General features: G+C 42.0%; 1 protein-coding gene across 4 annotated transcripts in view; it reads left to right on the plus strand.

The window, feature by feature from the left end:
- slc4a3 (solute carrier family 4 member 3) overlaps window positions 1-14198 on the plus strand; it is a 71058-nt gene extending 56860 nt beyond the window's left edge. For all 4 annotated transcript variants that reach the window (XM_023950912.1, XM_023950911.1, XM_023950913.1 and 1 more), the window contains 11 exons: window positions 440-659; window positions 2139-2357; window positions 2440-2588; window positions 2663-2857; window positions 4024-4215; window positions 4605-4694; window positions 4773-4939; window positions 5033-5286; window positions 7092-7261; window positions 8771-8944; window positions 13096-14198. In XM_023950912.1, the coding sequence (XP_023806680.1) occupies window positions 440-659; window positions 2139-2357; window positions 2440-2588; window positions 2663-2857; window positions 4024-4215; window positions 4605-4694; window positions 4773-4939; window positions 5033-5286; window positions 7092-7261; window positions 8771-8944; window positions 13096-13173 (1908 nt within the window). In that variant the 3' untranslated portion in view covers window positions 13174-14198. The remainder of the gene's footprint in view (window positions 1-439; window positions 660-2138; window positions 2358-2439; window positions 2589-2662; window positions 2858-4023; window positions 4216-4604; window positions 4695-4772; window positions 4940-5032; window positions 5287-7091; window positions 7262-8770; window positions 8945-13095) is intronic.
- Window positions 14199-17122: the final 2924 nt, after the last annotated feature.

A 17122-nucleotide genomic window follows, 5' to 3' on the forward strand; every position in this document is an offset into this window, starting at 1 on the left:
GCTTCACTACATTAACACATTGGTGCTTATTTACCTTCATGAACTATAGGAGGAATCTAGCATATTAGCACAACACATGAATAATTATTCAGATAACCATAGTTAGTATAAAGAACATGTTAGCAAGTTAAATATACTCTTGGTAACATTTTGAAATAAGGGTCCCTTTATCAATGTTATTTGATGCTCAATTAAGCAATAATTAACCATTAAATAAAGTGATCATATTCGCCAACCCTTGTAGACTTAGCTGAGCTTCTTCTTACTTTTTTCTCACAGATACGCACACCCACATTGCTCTCTTGCGGTTGTTGCTATTAATTAAAAATAAAATCACATATTAGTCACACTTAACTATATTCAGAAAAATATGGTACTGTTTATATTTATTCTCTTTGTGGTTTAGGTCTAGGATTACAATGAGCTCTTTTCCCCACAGAACTTCCACGAGGTGGCGTATTTTGCTGACGATAGGCAGGACCTCCTAAATGGGATTAATAAGTTTCTGGACTGCAGCATTGTCATTCCACCCTCAGACATTGAAGGCAAAGACCTGCTGAAGACAGTGGCCGACTTCCAGAAGCAGATTTTGCGCAAGAGGAGGGAGAGGGAAGGGAAGAAGCATCACCCCATGTTAGGAGCAGAACAGGACAACAAAGGTGCTTTGTCAAAGTGTGTAAGAGACCATTGGACGAAAAAAAGGAAAAGAGACTGTGTGTTTTACATAGCCCAATATTTGTCACTATATTAAATATTACTACCCAATTAAAAGTCAATTAGGTGGAAAGGGATTATGTGAAATGTTTTGGACCAATTGACACTAAAGTATTTGATTCGTGTTTAAGATGGCGCCCATGGTGTTCTGGACCATGGAGGAGCAGGGAGGAGATTCGATTTGTCTTCTGCTACTGTTTACCCACGCATGTCTGCCACCTACAGTTGAAAGAGGCTTTGTGCAACATGTCGAAGCGGTGCACAGCACTTAAATTGGGCACGAAACGGTTCGGTTCATTGCCGGCACTCTTACAATATTGGATATGGATCACCATCATGTAAGAACAATTGCCTGGGTTTATCTTTATTTAAAAAAAAAAACCCAGACGATTCCTGATTTGATAAAGTTCGACCTGGTTTGTGTGTTCAATTGGCCACGCGTTTTGTATGTAGAGCCCGAAAGCGGTTGTAAAAACCTGTCATTATGCTTGACCATGTGTTTTGTACATGGAAGCACGAAACATGTGTTTTTGAATGGAAGTGGCCGCTTGAACGCATCGCCGAGGGCACAGTGAACGTAGCTCAACAATGCAAATACATCCACCTTTTAGATTTGAACAATTAGATCCACAGTAACAATAGTTTGTTGGAATATTGGTTTTTAGTAAACGTTTGACTAAAGCATATCGGGTAGATGCTAATGCTGGCATAGGATTTAGGGGAGCATACATTTAAAAGAAAGACAGCAAGGAGGACTATGGGAAAATGACAATGCAACTAGGAATCCAACCATTTTTAAATAAAAGAAGGAAAAAAAGCTTAAGCAGTCACTAGTGTTTGGAGTTGCATTAAAGTTATAAAATATATATATCTCAAATTTTTTTTTACTTCTAATTTTACTAAATGAATAAACATTAACTAAAACTACAGACTTAAGTCCAACACGTCTCTTTTATAAATATATTCATATTTTTGTGGTTGTATGTATTGTGTGTGGGGTCAGTAGGGTGTATGTGTGAATGTAGGGGAGGGCAAAGGTTCAGGTTGAGTTTTCATTTTTTTCTCTGTTTTGTATTTTGTCTTTAATTACAAAGCACTTTGAACTGCAATATATGAATAGCGCTTATTTATTTAAAAAAGTTTGATGGATTGAACAAAGAACAATAGAGACCAGGGGTTTTTAGGGGGCAATTCAAGACCAACAACTGTTTCATAGTACGATGACGCGCTGATACTGTTTCAATTTTATTCTCAAATCAATTCAAAATCTCAAAGAATGGCCACCTTAATGGAAGAGGCTTTTGACAAAAACAACACAACAAAATTTATGTCCAGTTTTTTAGTTTTAAAGATTAATTTACAGCAAGGACATTTTTTTGCTCCAGCACCAAAATACATTCTAAACTATATATACTCTCACAAAGATGTGACTCCAAATGAGGAGGAGGAGGAGGAGGACCACGAGGTAGACCCATTGACACGCTCTGGTATCCCATTCGGGGGTCTGATCCACGACATCCGCCGGCGTTATCCACTGTACATAAGTGATTTTAAAGACGCCCTGGACATGCAGTGCATTGCTGCGGTCATCTTCATCTACTTTGCTGCACTATCCCCAACCATCACCTTTGGAGGCCTGCTGGGTAAAACGGACACTTTTGAAGTGAAGAAAAGATAAATTGTGCGCGTTTGGTTAAAAGTAAATGACCCTTTTACTTCTTGCAGGAGAGAAAACAGAGGGGATGATGGGAGTGACTGAGCTCATAGTCTCAACAGCAACTCTTGGAGTTTTATTCTCTCTGTTTGCTGGTCAGCCACTCCTCATCATTGGCTTTTCAGGACCTTTACTGGTTTTTGAGGAAGCTTACTACAAGGTACATGTCTGATGGTGCAGAAAAGTGACTATTTTAAAGCAACTGGTCCATTAACTGTTTCCTGTCTTCTGCAGTTTTGTCAGGCCTACAAGTTTGAGTACCTGACCGGTCGAGTTTGGATTGGTTTCTGGCTCATTGGCATCGTTCTGGTGATTGTGGCGGCAGAGGGCAGCTTCCTGGTCCGCTACATCTCACCCTTCACTCAGGAGATTTTTGCTTTCCTTATATCCCTCATTTTCATTTATGAGACATTCTCAAAGCTATTCAAGGTAGCTATGCTACTTTTCCCCAAAGTATAGAAGTTTGTTTTTATTCTTAAATTGATCCATTTCAGCACGTGATCAAAGAGTCTGGCTAAAAGGCAGAAAAACATTCGAACACACAGGCTAGCACTGGACTTCAGTTTTCAGGCGGTTTTCATTCAACAAACAGATCAATCAATCAATTAATTAATTAATCGCTTATTTAGCACCTTTAATCAACATGCCGTTGAACTCAAAGTGTTAAGCAAAAATGACGTATATAAACATTAGTTAAAATTAAAAACTCATTAGAAACATTAGATTAATAGCAACAAAATAAAACCCAAAAGAAAATCAACCAAAAAAAAAGAAAAACGCTGTGGCTAAAATTTGAGGAGGCACTGCATAGATTGGAAGATACTCATGATAAAAACCTACATATATATATATATATATATATATAAAAGCCATATCAATTATCTTCTATAAATGAATAACGATTATTCCAAAAACACTGTGACCCATTTTCCGCCTTCATTTAACTATTCTGGCCACTTCAAACAGCTAACAGCTGGATTTCAGTCATAATTACATACAATTTGAGAAACTCCCGTTTTACACTGCAGAGAAAATTAAAGTAGATTAAATATTTACATGAGGATTGGTCAACAATACTATAGTCTGTGAAGTAAAAGGGAAGAAAATCTTTTTTGTAAATGCAGAGATGATTGCTAATCGCTAAAGCTAGTTGTTAGCATTTCAGCACAACTGTAGGGTGCGTTTCACATAGACTGTAACGTCATGTGACGTTTGGAATGCAACAACACACTTTTTTCACAATTTGATTCCCTAATTTCTGGGTCACAGTTTTGCTGCGGTTTTACGATTTGTGTATTACAAAACAACAACATTCAGAAAAATCATTTTGTTAATTCACCCATAAGAAAGTAACAATGAAGAAATAGCTTGAATTGACTATTACATGTTTGACATTTTCAGCATAAACATACAGGTGTGCAGTAGGGTTGCTACGATTCCATTCCCCACGATTCGGTTCAATGGTGTTACATACAGTTCAGTTTCAGCCCAAGAATTGTGGCATTCCTGTATAACATTGATGTATTGTTATGTGTGTTAGAAATTTTTGATAGTAAATATAGTTAAAAATGGTGAGACTGTCTTCTGATTTCCAGGTGTTTAAGGAGCACCCCCTGATGGCTGTGTACCCCACGGACACCACTGCGGCTACAGGGTTTCCAAATGAAGACAATCTCATCTTCAATCAGCCCAACACAGCTCTTCTATCTTTGGTGCTCATGATGGGCACCTTCTTTATTGCATTCTTCCTTAGAAAGTTCCGAAACAGTCGATTCTTAGGTGGGAAGGTGAGACCAACTTGCCTTTAATATTAATCGGCTATAGTCAGTCACCTATAGGCTGTCTGGTTATGGACATAAGAATTTATACCCAATTATTAAATTAACAAAATATTCATTAAAAAAACAAAGAGATAAATTTAACTGGCTGGATCGTTGGAATATAAATTGATTGATCAATTAAGTCAATTAATTGCGTTAAACCCCTGCTGTGAACAGAACCATAGCTCACCTGTCAGTGAACAGAGAACTTTGGTTTAGGTTTTAGGTTTAGTTCCTCACCAGAGTTTTGATAAATATCCAAGGAAATAACTTCTAACCAGACAGCTCAGTATAAAAGCACCCTAAAGCTTTTTGGCATTTGGGGAATTAACATTTATTTTTCCTCATCTTTCCAGGCCAGGAGAATTATCGGGGACTTTGGCATCCCTATCTCAATCTTAGTTTCAGTATTAGTGGATTACTCAATCACTGACACCTACACACAGGTAACTCTCACAGATGCCAAATTTAACCCTCATCAACCCCAACCCTAAACCATACACATTACCGCTGTTTTGTTGCAGAAACTCAATGTGCCATCAGGCTTCTCAGTGACTTCTCCTGATAAAAGAGGATGGTTCATCAGTCCATTTGGTGACAAGCAGCCCTTCCCAACTTGGATGATGGGAGCATCCGTTGTTCCAGCGCTGCTTGTTTTTATTCTCATATTTATGGAAACTCAGATCACTTCGTACGGACATTACGGCAATCAATAATATACTTGGTTTGGTGTAATATAAACAGATTCCTTACCTGTAATTGTCTTGTTCCTTACACTCCTCAGATTGATAGTTAGTAAGAAAGAACGCCGGCTGATTAAAGGCTCAGGCTTTCACTTGGATCTCCTCCTCATCGTTATCCTCGGTGCCATTTGCCCTCTTTTTGGCCTTCCCTGGCTCACTGCAGCCACTGTGCGCTCTGTCACTCATGTCAACGCTCTCACTGTAATGAGCAAAGCCACAGCTCCTGGCGAAAAGCCCATGATCCAGGAGGTGAAAGAGCAGAGGCTCACTGGACTTCTTGTGGCTGTGCTTGTGGGTAAGACGAAAACAAAGGAGGGGATTGTCAGGTGTCCATTGAATGCTCGTGAAAATGGGTTTTCGAGAGTCACACAAGGTCAGATGGTGATTTCAACTAAGAAGAATTTCAAATTGTCTGACATTCACAGCTTTCTTCTCTGTTTATTTTTTATGGCTTGCCTTCAACCAAAGCCTTGCCAGATATGAAAACAGGCACACCTTTATCCTATTTAACCATTTGTATCATATTTGACACATGAATTTCTGAGACCCCTTTCTAATTTGTATGCTCCAAACTTTCCAAAACCCATGTACATACTTTGGTTCATGTTCTCTGTCTTGCAGTTCATCATCATTCCACTAGAGCCTTTGCTTTATTTAAAGACATTATTCCATGCTGTGCCTAAAACCGCTACTAGTGCACGACCCCCTAGCATCGCATCGGGGCGCGCCCCACTGTTTGAGAAGCACTGCACTAGAGGCAGTGGAAGGGCTTTTCCTGCTCATTTCAAAATGGGTGCTTCCATATAATGACAAAAACACTAGTCAGGAAACAGTTTGCTAATTTTCAAAATTTTATGGTGAGAAAAACTCATCTACTGGTGTTTTTTTTAATGACTGTATTGAAATAATGCAAAATTTATTGTATTCCTAAATTTTAGACAGTGAGTAAATAAGGTGCTTTTTTACTGAACACTTATGGCAATATGCTTGCATTTTTAACTGACACTCTTGTGAGCAAAAACTTACCTAATCACCCAGCATACCCTAACTGAAACTATCTATATCTCCTAAAAATGATGTTGCACCATTTTATGTGAATTTTATCAAGGCGTTTATTGAATTGTGATGTTTTTGTTGTTGTAATTCTTTGGAAAAATGGGGCCCTCTGACTTTAACTCACCTTATGCTATCTTATCAATGCTCAACTTTGATGCACACATGTGTAAAGCAATTAATAATACTATTTTAGTTAAATCTTTAACAATGTATCAATTTTTTTTATCAGTCATACTGCTGAGTTTCATTTTCTATATAAAACGTTAAAACGGTTGTTAAAACTGGTGAGCTAGCTTAGTGCTAATATCAGTTAGCATCACGTTTTGTAGACTAAAGCCCGAGAAAAATTCTGACAAGCACAAAGCGATATAGCTATATTGTTTGTGAATAATTCCAGAAAAGTTAGCGTGGAAAAAAGCATACCAAAACCAGACCTCTACACTTAACCATGAAAGCTAACCAGTTTCTTGCACGAGTTTGAATGTTTTAGTTTAGGCTGAAAGAAAAGTGGCGTGGCTAATTGTGGAGAACATTGTGTTGACAATAATATACTGCAATTTTCAAGTTGGGAGACAGAAAGGGGAATGTACAGATTGTCATCTCTGCAGCGCTAGCGTGCCCAGACAATCATGGGGTTGTATTACTTAATCCCAGCTTGATTATTTCACTTTATTTCACTTACTATTTGCCTTCAAATTGAGCTAAAAGTCTTTTTTTAAACAAAATGTTGATTTCCGACATAACTTTGGTTTCATCCTCTGACCAGCGGCTTGTTTTGATTAGGATCCTAAATTGATGTTTTGGTAAAAAACCTCTGATCCTGTTTGGTGGTGAGTCATTATAGCTTGGCTGAATAAAAATCATTTTCGGGTTAAGTGGAAAACTCACTGGGTAGTCTCAGAGCATCACAATAAGGTCAGACAAACTGTGAGTCAGTTTTAAATAAACACATCTGACATTTCTGTTTTTAATAAAAACATCTGCCATTGCAGAAAAATCTCCATGTGTTCGGTATCATGCCTTTAACCATTTGCTGCTTCACAGGAATGTCCATTGTGATGACGGATGTTCTGCGCCTGATCCCTCTTGCTGTCCTGTTTGGTATCTTCCTGTACATGGGGGTCACATCTCTCACGGGCATCCAGCTGTATGAACGCATTACACTCATGGTCACTCCTGCCAAGCACCACCCTGACCACATCTACGTCACCAAGGTAACAGCTCTGTTGACATGCGCTCAGGCTCTATCATCAGTGGGAAAATGGAGAAAACCAAATTCCAAAATGTAGGGATCTCAGCCAGAATCCCAATCGTTCACTCGCAATGCTTCACTTAACTCTTTGAGAGTAAATGTCAGTGAAGTTTATAAGGCCTATATCATAATTTTCGTTAGCCTTTCAGAGTAAACTATATCCATATATATGATAATATAACATCTTTGGCACACTAAAGAACATTTTTTGCAGCTCATTTTCCTACCCTGAAATAAGAGGTCATGATCACTGCAGCTTCGCCTTTCTCTCCTTGTGGGTGCCGCTCATTTCATGACGTCAACCAAGAGCCGTTCTCGGCAGCGTCTCCGCGTTTCCCCCATGAAAAACAAACAACATCTGAACTTTTGCAAAGATGGATGTGCATATTGTGGAACCATACAAAAGCGATTTGATGATCACTGTTAGCTCTGAAGTCCAAGAATATTATACTTTTAAGCAGTTTTACCTGTTTTAGTGATGTTTTGATTACTGCCTAGTCATATTACTAAACACAACAAAGACGTTTCTCTTTGTTAGCTAAACCTATAAAACAACTGCATTTATACGGTAGATTACCGTATTTTCCGGACTATAAGTCGCACTTTTTTTCATAGTTTGGCAAGGGGTGCGACTTATACTCCGCAGCGACTTATATTAGAAATAAATTGAAATAAATACATTGTTAACCCTCCTGTAATGTTCATTTGTGAGGAACAGAGATGATGTTCCTGGGTCAATTTGATGTTTGAGGTATGTTAAGTGTTAAGAGGATGTTAAGTGACTCAGAGAATCAGCAAACTTTTTTTTACAGTAAGATCTTTAAGGCTAACAACATAATATTCTATTTTCCAATGATTTCATAAATTGAGAAATGCAATAAAAATGAAAACTGTTTCTACAAATACAGGATGAAAACAGAGTATTAGTTAGCCAATGATGCTTCATGAAAAGAATAAATAAATAAGTTTGAAAAAAAATTACTGTGAAATTATTAGATAAACAGTCTGCTATGATTGTGTCATATAAGGTTGTGAAAGTTAAAATGCGACTTATAGTCCAGTGCGACTTATCTGTGTTTTTTTCTACTTTATAATGCATTTTTGGGCTGGTGCGACTTATACTCCGGTGCGACTTATAGTCCGGAAAATACGGTATATGCATCTTATTAAAGCTATATTTTTGAAAAGTCAACATTTTTAGCATTTTGCATGTGAGAATAAATCAAAGGAAGACTTTTATCATTTTAGGATAGAGTTTATAGAATTTTTTGTTCTTCATAATTTTTAACAAAAAAATAGAAAGGAAATTCTAGATTTCATTACTAAATGTGACACAACATATTTTGGAAATTTCCACTAGATGGAGCTGAAAGAATTCAGAGTTCATAATAGTGAGGGCTTTCATAGGCAATGTGCTTGATTCATACATGCACCTTCTGTGACTTGAAGCCTGTACTTTTTTGTGTCTTAGGTGAAGACATGGCGCATGAACATGTTTACCATCATTCAGCTGACGTGCATCGTGGCTCTTTGGGTAGTGAAGTCCACTGTGGTCTCCCTGGCATTCCCCTTCATCCTCATCATGACAGTTCCTCTGCGCCGCCTCATCCTTTCCAGGATATTCGAGGAGCGTGAGCTCCAGGCGGTAGGCTGGAATCACTTTGTTTCTCACAACCCCAGATTCTAGATCAAATAGGTGGAATATGGCTTTTTGTTCCTTCTAATTTTTAAAGTCTCTTTGAGGAACTTAGTTTCTGATCAAGAAGGACGTTCCTGTCTTTGAATCTTGACACAGTCACGGTGTGGGAACTTCAGTCTAGATCTGACATTTGTACAAAAACCAGGAGATTCTGAACATCATTTAGCAGCTAATTGGCGAATTCTTCAACGACAAAAGCAGATGTTTTTTTTCCTCCTTACATGCTCTGGCCAGCAGAGCACTAATCAAACCTTAATGGAAATCCTTTTAGGATCAACTCTGGAAACATCTGCAGCAGGAAGGGGTGGCATTACTCTTTGCCCCTTCATGAGAAAACTCTTTATTGTTTCTGACCTCGGCACAGGAGTCGCTCCCACCGGACTCGGCGCACATTCTTTGCATCTCTTCATATGTAGATCACCTCTCCAAATGAGCAACCAGGTGTGAGTGCTGATGCGAAACTGAAATGTGTGCGGAGCTTCTTCACAGGGGTGTGACTCGTTGTTTTTCTTACCAACATTTTTTTCAATCCAAGATGAGCTCAATTCTCTAACAATTTTAAGAAGAAAATCAAATCCAGTTAAAAAGAGACATTGATTACAATATTAAACTTCCGCTCCGATCTATTTTCAAAGCATTCTCAGAGGTCTTTTAAATATGATTATGCTGTATTTACCCCAAATCAAGTTTCTGCATAGTAGCAGCTCATTAGAAATCTGCCGCAAGTTGTGAGCGAAACTTTTTCTATCATTCATAACTGAGAGCTCTCTGTTGACACCCTCTGCTGCAAGAGCAGCTGTTGTTCAAAATTTAGAAATTTGTCCCTTAGTTGTGGGCAGGATCGTTGACCCCGCCCCTTCTTCCTGCCACCTGTAATTAAGCTATCTGTTTCCAAGCTCTCCTGCTAGCTTACAGCCCTTCAAACCTCCAACCTAACATCAGCGATGCAACAAAAATGGTGACGATTCTGGAGCTTCCCAGCCGAACAGTTTTGAGCCAGATACCAGCTCAGACGAGGAAAACAAAGACATTTATGGATCTACTACAAGTGGATGCATCGGACTGGAGTACAGCAGGGAGCTTTTGGGCCTGCCAGCGTCACAAAAACCCTCTTTTTTTTAACAGCCTTTTTTTCGTCTGCTCTTAAATAACAATGATTTGAATAAATAAATAAATGTCAGCCCAAGGTTCAAGTAACTTTGAAAGAATTCAGTCTCTCTGGTCTCCCATGGCTAACTCCGTGACTTAGGGGGTGGGGGGGCCTGGTCGTCGCTGCTCCTTGCCCTTTTGCCGTGGGCTGGGGTGGGGGTCGGGGCCTCCGGTGCCTGGCGGGGGGTGGTGGGGGCTCCGTTGGTCGGGGGGTCGGGTCCGGCGCCTGGGTGGGGCGGGCTGGGGCGCTGCGTGGTCCTCTGGGCTTGGGTGTGGGGGTGCGTGGTGGGGGGGTGGGGTGGTGGTCTGGCTTGGCTTGGGGGGGTGGTCCCTTTGCCTGTGCTGGGGGGGGGTTGGCGGGGGGCGTCGCTCGGGGGGGGGGGCCCAGCGGCTCTGGATGGGCTTCCCACCTACACCTGGGGCTGGGATCGGCCCTTCCCTGGCTCTGGGGCGGGACGGGACAACCCTCTTGGGGCCCCCGGTCGCTCTGGGTGTCATCCGCTTTGGCTGCGGGGTCTGGGGGGGGTCTTCTCGGCCCTGCCTTGTGGGGGGGAATTCTGGGGGAGGGGGGGGGGGCACTATTGGTACGGGGCAGGGGGGGTTGACGGGTCGGGGTCTCCGCTGAGGCCATCGGCGGTTTCCCCGGCCGGTCGGCTGCCTCGGTCCCGTCGAGGCCTGACCAGAGCTCTTCTAGGGCCGGCGTTTGGGGGTGGGGGCCTGGGCTTGCTCCGGGGGGGGGGCAACGCTTTCTGGCTCCTCTCTCTCTGTGTGGGGGGGGTGGTGCTGGGCCTGGGGTGTCGGCGCCTCCGGGGGTGGGGCCCCTGGGCTGGGTGGGCCTGGCCCCCTTTCTTGGGGGGGGGGGGGGGGGGGGCTGTTTGACCACCGGGGGACAGTCTACCAGCTGTCCCCAACTTACCCCCTTCCTCATATAACCTCATAATAGGGTGAGGGGGTGGGGGGCTTAGCCTGCGATGAGCCTTGGGGGGGGGGGGGGGTTACTAGGCAGTGGCCCCCCTCCTATGGTTGCCGTATGGAGTGGGCCCCCCCTCTTTCGGTTTTATTTGCACCTTAGACATGTAGGGCCCTTGGTAGGGGGGGTGCTTGGACATCACTGCCAGCAAGCAGCGGATGTCCTCCTAGCACCCTACCCGCCAATTTTAACCACACCTTAGACATTTAGGGTCCCTTGGTGGGGAGGGTGAGGGGACGTCACTGTGAGTAATCAGGAGATGTCCCCTCAGTGCCCTACCCGCCAATTTTAACTGCACCCCCCTTAGCACACACACCCCTCCCCCCTCAATATATACATTCCAACATAAACACACACACATGCACACACACACCCTCTCAAACACACATACACGCACACACATTTTGCAAGGAAGGTGGGACCTAGGACCATCTGTCCCCTGCCTCTTCCCTGGTGGGGGGGTACGGGCCCCTTTGCGACGGCGGCCGTGTCCCCGGGGTGCCGGCTTCCTGGGCCCGGCGGTGCTCTCTCCGCGCGGCGGGGGGGTTCACATTACATCTGAGCCGGGAGTGTTCGTGTCCCTGGGGGGTGGGTTCTGGTCCTTGCTCCTGAGCGCTGGGCCCCGCCAAATTTCCAACTGTGGCCGAGCCTGGTCGGGCCATATTTACAACACCCCATGTGGGCCCTCTTTTTTCCCCGGGGTTCCCCCCTCTTGGGCGGGGGCGGCGGGCCCCTGCCTCGCTCCTCCCTGGACCAACCGTGGGCCGGGCGGATGGCTGCCTGGAGTGCGGAGCGGGTCTCCCTTGGGGGGTCCTGGCTCGTACCTGGGGTTGGGGCGGGGGGATGCCCGGAACTCCTGGGTGGTGGTGGGGTGCTCGTCTGGGGCTGTGGGCGTCCTTCTCCGGTGGGGCCCTGCGTTGGGTTCTCCCGGCGCGGCGGGGGGGCTGCTCTCCTGGTTGGGCTGGGGCGGCGCTCTCTCTCCCTCCGTGCCTCCCTGCTCTCTGGCTCTGGGGGCCTTGCGGCGGTCCTGCTGGCCCTGGCCTGGGTGGCGGGCTTGGTCGCCCGGGCGGCGGTTGTTCCCTGCCGGTTCCCGTGTGGCGTTGGGGGGATTCCGGCTGCCGCTGCTGCTGCGGTGGGGGTCTTGGGGTGGGGATGGCTGGGCACTCTCCCTCCTTCTTTCCACGTTCCACCATCCATTTTAGAAGAACATAAACACTCACCTGAGCACAGGTGTTAGCTCACCTTTGCACTAACAGTTTGCATGACTGAATGACTGAAATATTTCACACTAGTTGGTTTTAAGGCATAAGTATGCGTGTGTGAACACTATCTGTTTTGTATACATATCGACAGGTGGACATTTTTTGCAGCTAGCAGGTGTGTTTATAACATTTGAGTGTGTGTGTGGACAGGCTCTGCCCTTATTGTACTACATTTGAACCTTACCATAATGATTAACAACCAGTAAACTTGTTGCTTTATGCTGCTTCATGGTCTTATCCCCCTTCCCCTCCTATTATCACCCCCTACCCCCCCTCTCTCTATCGTCCCTCTCTCTTCTTCCCCTCTTTCCTTTTCCGTCCGGTCCAACACCAAAGATTTTCAGACATGATTGAAATTAATAAAGTTTGGCCTCAATTACAAAAGGGGTTTATCCAGACATACCTTTGGTTTGTCTGAAGATTAATAACCCCTCTTGTTAAAGTAAAATCTGTCCAACACAAGAGGCCCTCAGCTCTCATCTGTCTGCCCAGCTGTTGGACAGGACAAGTTAAAAAAAAAAAAAAAAAAAAAATAAATAAATACTCAGAAATGCAATTTTAAGCTCAATTTTCTTTAGCTAACAAATTTTCTCCATCATCAAAAAAAAATGTTAACACAATTTTTAATATGAGTGGGCCTTTAACAAACAGACCAAAATATTACATTGAAGCCATTCTGTTTTTTTAAATCTACTTTTTTTTTCTTTCCTTTTCAGCTGGATTGTGATGAAGATTCCCCCAATTTTGACGAAGACGGCAGAGACGAGTACAACGAGATCCACATGCTAGTATAAATTTAATGTAAATCCTGCCGATAGAAAGTCTGTTCCTTCTCTAGCAGCTCTCACTGATCAAAGCACACAAACCTCTTTGGAAACTGGACTGACTTTGGTGATAAAGTGAAAAAAGAAAAAAGCTGTTTGTTAAACACTATTAAATTATTGCTGAGTTAGCACGTTTTTGCCTTTGTTTATGCCAAATGTTAAAATCACAATGTTGATGTTATATTGACTTCATGCCCTAAGATTTATTTATTTGTTAGTCAAAAAGCTAGCAGGTACCTTTGGAAAAATACCCAAAGCAAAAAAAACACATTTTATCCTTTATGTCCCTTTAATTGTTCTGCAGGTTCTGAGCACACATGCAATTTTGACTTCTAGGACGACAAAAGAGGATCATTTTTTTGTGTTGTTCAAAAAGTGTGGTATCATCCAAACTAGTAATTGTTTAGATGAGATGAACAAAATCCCCAAAACCCCTGAGTGATTGTCACTGCCTGCTGTTTAGCTGCCTTTTTTCCTCTTTGCCACTGTACTGCCATTGTTTTTTCTGTTGCAACGACATGCAAACAAGGAGTTAAACGGTCTTTTTCCATTTTGTGCAGACTTTGGAAGGGGAGCACTTTAACTGAGCAAAAGTTCACATTTGTTGCTGCCAGCCGCCCTGCCCTCTTTAAAAAGTAATTGTCTTTGAAAGCCAAACATCTCTGTAAATAGAGAGGTGAGATGTATGATTGTAACTTGTAAGGTTATACCCTCAGGCCCCCTCAGTGAATCCCCTCGATTTACCCCATATATATATATATATATATATATATATATATATATATATATATATATATATATATATATATATATATATATATATATATATATATATGTATTATCCCGATCTTTATTTTTCTACTTTGTCCTATCTATATATATTATTTTGTGATGGACTTTTTACCATGTAAGACTCTCAGTGGTGTTAGAATATGAATAGCTTACAGTGCTATAAGAGTTATTCTAATATATTAATAAAAATGAAGGAACATCAACGCAGTTTGTTTTTTATTAAAGTGAAATTAGGTGTGCTAGATTATATTTGTCTTGGATATTTAATTTTTCATTTATGGGATGAACAATTCCACCCACTAACATTAGCTTCTAGAAATGTATTTTGACAAATTGTGAGACTTCAGTGATGCTTTGTATGCTCCAAACCCCCCCATGCAGAGCCATGGGGGGGGGGGGGGGGGGGGCAGCATTCCAAAAACAACAAAAGCAATGTTTTTTTGGTCTGATAAGAAAAACAAATATAATCAAAATAAAAGTTTTAAAAATACATTTTTTTATCCTTTCAGTTGTGATGGCTTTCCACTCCCTGTGTTTTGCCCAACCCGCCTCACCACTGTGCTGCAGGAAGGAAAAGGATGGTTTTCATCAGGGGGAAAAAAGGAACAAAAAGACAGTTTTTGATTAAACAACCTAGACTTGGCTTGTTGCCAGCAGAAACCCCTCCAGTGGCTGATGGGCGCTGTTCAGTGGCTTGAACTAATTTGCGAGTTTGCTTCTCTTTTAATTTCTTTTTAAATCCTTTTTTTCTGAAATTAAACAGGACAAAAATTGCAGAAAGCTGGCAAACTCACAGATACTCAAAAAACATGTTGACTAAATACATTTAATTTGTTGTTCTTTAAATGCCGAATATGAATTCTGCATTCATGGTAAGATTTAAAAATGTGTCGTTACATCTGTGTTTTAGGAATCCTATTTTCAATCTCTGTAAAATTAGCATTCGTTTAATATCTGTAGTCTTTAGATTTATTATATTTAAGCCATAGTTTTTATGTCAATGTGTAATGGGCTTTTTTACATTTAGAGCCTATTTAAACCCGGTTTCTTTCTTTTCAGAATTATCAGTTTTTAGGAAAAGATCAGATATCAGTGCACAGTCTGTTCTCTTCCAGGAGTATCTCTGTGATGTAATAAGGCAAAATGTGCTCATTGATCACTGAAGGCATTTAACCCTTGTGCTATCTTAGATGACCCCACCCTTACATTGACGTGTTCTCCCTACCATGACAAAGGTGGATAAAGGTGGAAAGATTTCATGTAATCCATGGACACCAGTGAAGATCACAAATCATTGAAGGAAAAAGGTTCAGCGCACTGTCTGGTGGGTCCAGATGACCCAACTCCTAATGTTAAAGTGCCTAGGATAGCACAAGGGTTACACAGAAAGGACAACAAGGTTTGCAAAAATTGCGTGACTATGCAAGAAATCACAAACATAGTTTTTTTTTTCTGTGACCAAGATTCATTCAGCATCAGATCCTTGGAAAAAGGTGAACATTGACTTAAAGATTAGGGTAAGGAAAGAACAATTTCATCACATTGAACACGGATCTCTTATTTAAAGGTTCATCCAAAGAAAGATATGGCACTCACATCACCTTGGCAATGCACATTCTAGTGACCACTGTCAATGAAAAGTCTAATGAAACGCATGCGTGTTTGGGGCTTCTGCTTTCAAAAACCTCCCATTCATGCTTCGCTACACAAGTTTTTAAAACTTTTTTCTGGCTCTACGTACAAAACGCGCGTCTATTGAACGTACTTTGAAAGTTGAACCAGTGTGTTAAACCAACTTCCAGAATTTTTGAGAAACTCTCAGAACTTTCTAGAACGTTCCCGAACATTCCAAAAGTGGCTATACAAGTATAAAAGCACAGGTGTCTCGAACCAAGATTCCAATTCGTGTTATTGCTGACTGAAAGGATAACGATTCGTAGTTGAAGAGAAGTTATTTAATTGATATGGCATCAAGAGGTTGTTTGCATCCAGCTGATTCATTCTGCTACGTGTGCTGACAATTCATAAAGACAAGAGCACAACAGTATTCCGTGTAAGCAAGTCGTATAATGTGCGCGGCCTACAATCCTATTGGATGGCGCCTATTCCTAGACATTTCATCCCGGCGCATCGAAGCTGTGTTGCTTCACTACCCTACCCGTCTCTCCCGATGGCCACTCTGTGCATCTCAAAGAGGACTACACCAGTGTCAAGATGTTGCTGAGTGCATTAAAGTATGACGACTATGGATGAGAGGTCATCGGGGACTTAAAAATGGTGTCATTCCTCATGGGTCTTCAAGGAGGTTTCACGAAATTTCCTTGTTTCATCGTTCTCTGGGACAGCCGTGACACTAAAGCGCATTATCGCAAAAAGGACTGGCCACAACGGACCGAGTTTACTGTTGGGAATAGCAATGTGGGAGCCGCTGATAGAACCTCATACAGTGCTTATGCCACCGCTGCACATCAAGTTTGGCTCATTAGGCAATTTGTCACTGCTCTTGACAAGGAGTCAGCAGCATTTAAATGCCTCCAAGATCTTTTTCCAAAGCTGTCTGAGGCTAATGTCAGGGCTGGTATCTTCGTCGGACCAAAGATCAAGATGTTCATAGAATGTGAGGATTTCACAAAGCTGTCAAACAGGACAGAGAGAGCGGCTTGGAGCAGTTTCGTTGCAGTTGTTCATGGCTTCCTAGGTAATCACAAAGCTGAAAACTATGTGGAGTTGGTGCAGACTCTCATAAATAATTACGCCAAAATGGGATGCAGAATGTCTCTGAAAGTCCAAATCCTTGATTCGCATCTCGACAAATTCAAGGAGAACATGGGAGCTTACTCTGAGGAGCAAGGCGAGCACTTTTATCAAGATATATATAAGACTTTGAACGTCGTTACCAAGGACAGTATAACGAAAACATGATGGGGGACTACATTTGGGGGCTACTTCCAGAAAGTGATTCACAGCGTAATCGTAAATCTAGAAAATCTACACATTTCTGAACCTTGTTGAGTGGTTTTCGACTGTGTTTGTTTAGTCCTTCTGCAATTTTTGTTTTTACCTGATCATAATGACGAAAATGAATAAAAATTGTTTTATTTTCACACAAAAAAGAGTTTTCTTCTTG

The sequence above is a fragment of the Oryzias latipes genome, chromosome 21 (genome assembly GCF_002234675.1).
Source record: "Oryzias latipes chromosome 21, ASM223467v1".
In the NCBI taxonomy this organism is placed as follows: Eukaryota; Metazoa; Chordata; class Actinopteri; order Beloniformes; family Adrianichthyidae; genus Oryzias; species Oryzias latipes.